Source organism: Penaeus vannamei, chromosome 7, assembly GCF_042767895.1.
Source record: "Penaeus vannamei isolate JL-2024 chromosome 7, ASM4276789v1, whole genome shotgun sequence".
Taxonomy (NCBI): Eukaryota; Metazoa; Arthropoda; class Malacostraca; order Decapoda; family Penaeidae; genus Penaeus; species Penaeus vannamei.
This window is the reverse complement of record NC_091555.1, coordinates 10,153,935-10,158,934: the sequence shown is the minus strand read 5'-3', so window position 1 is coordinate 10,158,934 and position 5,000 is coordinate 10,153,935. Positions and strand designations below refer to the sequence as shown.

The 5,000-nt window shown below is 34.2% G+C and overlaps 1 protein-coding gene across 1 annotated transcript; it reads right to left on the bottom strand.

The window, feature by feature from the left end:
• Positions 1 to 893: 893 nt before the first annotated feature.
• LOC138862210 (uncharacterized) lies at positions 894 to 2,834 on the bottom strand. The gene is made up of 3 exons (XM_070123492.1): positions 2,731 to 2,834; positions 2,074 to 2,190; positions 894 to 1,497 (listed from the first exon to the last, which is right to left on the bottom strand). Exons 2-3 carry the CDS (start codon positions 2,186 to 2,188, stop codon positions 1,109 to 1,111), a joined length of 504 nt encoding a protein of 167 aa, XP_069979593.1. The 5' UTR covers positions 2,189 to 2,190; positions 2,731 to 2,834; the 3' UTR covers positions 894 to 1,108.
• Between the last annotated feature and the right edge of the window lie 2,166 nt (positions 2,835 to 5,000).

The window sequence follows — 5,000 nt, the reverse complement described above, 5'->3', positions numbered from 1 at the left end:
TCATCAAAGTTAGGCATCATTCGCAAGTGATGCCTAACTTTTATTCTGCCTCATTTTGAATATTGTTCTCCTGCGTGGTTATCTGCTGCAGATACATTTAAGACTGATCGATCTTTTAATTCCATTAAATTTCTCCTGTCTGACTTAAATTTGGATACTGGACATCGTGGAGTTATTGGGGCTCTTTCAGTCTTATACAAGATTGTAACCGATAATTCACATCTCCTCTATATGTTTTTACTTGATTTTTATGAACCTCAATTCAATGATATTTGATGTAAGTCGATCGTCTACAAGTCAGTTTTCTAGATGTTTTTTTTACTACTATTTGTAGACTATGGTACAGATTGCCTTCAGAGATTGTAACTTCTTTGACTCTTGATAAGTTTAAAACGTCAGCTAGCATGTTTTTCTTACATAATATATATGTGTGTATGCATATGTATATAGGTGTGTGTATATATGTATTTATGTATGTATATATGTCTGTGTGTGTGAGTATGTATATATGTGTGTGTATATATGAGTATACACATATGCATATATATATACTTATATATACATGTATATAGATATATACATACACACACACACACACACACACACATATATATATATATATATATATATATATATATATATATATATGTGTGTGTGTGTGTGTGTGTGTGTGTGTGTGTGTGTGTGTGTGTGTGTGTGTGCATACGGACATATATACATGTTTGTGGATGTACTTTTTATTTGCATTTCAGAAATATTAATGTTTAATTTTCTAGCAAAAGAATTTTCATCGTTTTGCCTTCAGAAATATTTTAATATCACGAATTTATATATGCATATACGTAAACACAGAAAGACACACACACACACATATATACATATATATGTATATACATATATGTGTGTATATAAAATTCGTTTGAGTGAAATTTACGTTACACATTCATAAAAATAAAGATGTGGATAATGAATATTACTGTAGATATTATGACTTTCAATGATAGGCTCTCTATTTTCCATGTGTTCCAATTAATTGGTGATACAATTTGTATTTCATCTAAACTTTATTGTCATTAGAGTTACTTTTGCCTCGTCTTTCTGGAGTAACTTAAATAATTGCTGGTGCTGTCTGTGGTACTGCCGCCTCCCTTGTTGCTGCGGCTAACTTGGCTGCCCGCAGAGCGGCTGCTTGCCGCTTCAAAATATCAGCCTTGATCTCGTCCTTAGTAGGATATTCAAGGGTGACTCCATCAGGGCACACGTATTTGGGGCAGCACGATGGGTATTCGAGGATGGTGTTTCGGCGAAGCTCAGCTAGGTTGGCAATCGTACATAACACGGGATTCCTGGGTTGAGGACCGCAGTCATGGACGCGCTCAACGTTCATGTGGCCATTGTTGATGCATTCAGCTTTGCCGCAGATGGGAAATAAGCTCCAGGACTGATTTTCCAAGTAGAGTCGGAAGGTTATTGCAGAGAAGCAAAGTCCTGGAAATTCTGTTGGACGAAATGACAAAGAAATCAAAAGGAATACATACACACATACATACGTGCATGCATACGCACACGCACACAGATACACGCATACTTAGATACACACATATATATGTATACATAAATATTTATGAATCATTATTAATATATATACTGTATATACACATATGTATATATACATACATATATATACATATATACATATATGTGTATATGTATACATATATGTATGTATATATACATATGCGTATATATATACATATGTGTATATATATACATATGTGTATATATATACATGTGTATATATATACATATGTGTATATATATACATATATGTGTATATATACATATGTCTGTATATGTATAAATATGTCTATATTTCTATCTATCAATCCATCTATATTTTTTGTATAAACATAGATACATCCATATATATATATATATATATATATATATATATATATATATATATATTTATATATATATATACATATATACATATTTATACATATACATATATCTATATGCATGTATATATGTGCACACTGAAGAAAAGAAATCGGAGAAAAATTGTCATACCTCTTAGCACGTTAGCTCGGAAGTCCCTGACGAAGGGCCCTGGGCCCTGCAGGCCAGCCGGTCCCTGTTGTGCGAAGACGAGGCTTCCCAAGCAAGCAATCAGCAAGAACTTCATGGCTGTAATGAAAGAACAGTTTAAGTCTCTATGTGTGGGATAGGCATTTCATCACTGCTTGTCACATGAAACGAACGAAACGAAAATGTACTTAAAACTTCCTTGTATCCCACCCACCCACACTCTTTTCTTTCTCGCATGCACATACCTATGAAATCACACACACACCGAGGCATTTGAATATTATGTGGCACGTAGAGTGACCAAGGCAAGGGTGTATGGAAAACGCTGTCTTCATTGTACTGTATTCATTGCCTGGTTTTACGACATAGGTCATTTACTTCTAATCCAACATCAACATGATATTTCAAACGCTCGTCCTACCATAATTGGCATTAAAGATGTTCCCTGATTTTTTTATGATGTTTTCACACCAATTTCGCGACATAACGGGAAGTTATACAATGACATACAAAGCATAAAGCTTGGTACCATAACTCTGATTGCAATTCGTTTCCAAAGTGCATTCCTTAGTAGGAGAGACGGAAATGAAAATGTTGATAAACATTTATAATTGAAATATTTTCCCCCTGTTCCCTTACCTGTGGCAAATATGAACACACCAACTGAAACTACTTGATGTGAAGCTCGTCGATGAAACCGCGGCTTTTATATGCACGAAACTCATGGACGTTCTCCCTGCGCCTGCGTGATAGAGATTCCATTTAGAAATTTATATTGGTAGTCTGTTTTACTTTGTCATTCGTTATGCACTTATCCATTTGATGAATAACTTCTCACTAAATATACTTCCTAGTAAAATAATTTGTTAGAGCTGCATTTGTATGTGAAAATCATTGTTAAATTGTTTTGTTTTAAATCTCAGCCCAAATTCGATATCTGGTGGCATTCCCACTGGCAGTCCGATCGCCTCTGAAGAAACTTAATTTCCAAATAACAAAAGAAATTAATATTGTAGAAACGGTTTTACTGAATCCAAAAATAATAACATATAAAATCATATATGTATGTATGTATGTGTATATGTATCTATATATGTATGTGAGTTTGTGTGTGGACGTGCATACGTGAGTGCTTTTAGTGCGTGCGTGTTTGCATGTGCATTTGTACACACACACACATATATACATATACATATATACACATATATATACATATATACATATACAAATATACACATATGAATACATATATACATTATATTCCGTCTGCATATATATATATATATATATATATATATATATATATATATACATTCTATTCCCTCTGTATATATATGTATGTATATGTATATATATACATATGTATATAGATAGATATACATACAAATATACATGCATACATGCACACATATAAACACACATACATCCACACGCTCGCGCGAGCGCGCACACACAAATATATATATATATATATATTATATATATATATATATATATATATATATATTTATATATAAACATATATATATATATATTTATATATATATAAACATTTATATATATATATATATATATATATATATATATATATATAAACACGCACACATACATAGACATATGTATAAACATACACACGCACACATAAATATATTTATCTTTGCCATTGTGCTCTGAAAGTAGCATCTCACTCTGTTCATATTTCTGGGATCCATGTTTGTTTTCCCCCATTTTCTTTGCTCAGCGATGAAGAAGCCTCATCATAGAAAATGAGCGTTATTTTAAAACGGGAACTAAAATATATATTTTATAACAGAAAATATTATGTGCTAAATTTGTATTTTCATTACCTCAGGGACGAATAGAATATATATATATATATTTATATATATATATATATATATATATATATATGGGGTATACAGTGTATATGCATGTATACAAGTACAAACACACACACACACACACACGCACACACACACACACACGTACGCACGCTCGAACGCACACACACACAAACACACACACACACACACACACACACACACACACACACACAAACACACACACACACACACACACACACACACACACACATACACACACACACACACTGTAACCCAGCTATATATCTAATTAATATATGGTACATATATATAATCTTACATGTCTGTCACATACGTATCTTCACACATACATACATATGCATAAACGCCTGACCATTGCTTCCCTTGTTTATTCTCTTCTTGCCACACCAAACATTCCAATGGTGTGTTGTCTTTCTCTTCCACAAGAGCTATGTATTGATGTGACGCTTGCTTGTTCATTACCGTTCGTCACATGCTAACAACGTGACGGTGCGATCTTTAAACCAGTGTATAGGAGATCAGGCAGACTCCCTGCGGGGAGCCAAGGAGCAACACCTCGCTCCGAGGAGCAGCCATACTCCATTCCATTCAATAAATGGAGTTAAGACACTTTGCATATGTATACCTTAAACCCTAAGCTCGCCATCTACCAACTCTTGTAGGACCTAACATTTGGGCACTTACACAAACACACCCATATGTGTGTGTGTGTGTGTGCATATAAATATACATATCTATATGTATATGCATATATATGAATATATAAAAAAAATAATAATAAGTATGGCACACGTATGGCCTACCACGATGCGGTGTGTTTACATCCGGGACTTTCAGAAACTCCCGAAAAGTGATGCGGATACACGCTTAGCGTCAGGGTGGTGCTTCACGAACCCAAACATGAACACAATCCCTAAGTTTCGGGATCAGTTTCGTGACGGACTAGGGATATGGGCCTTAGACCTTTCGTGAATACCGCCCCGGTTTCCTAATGCGGCGTGCTTTACCCACAGGTTTTAATACGGAATTGCTAAGGGGGAAAGT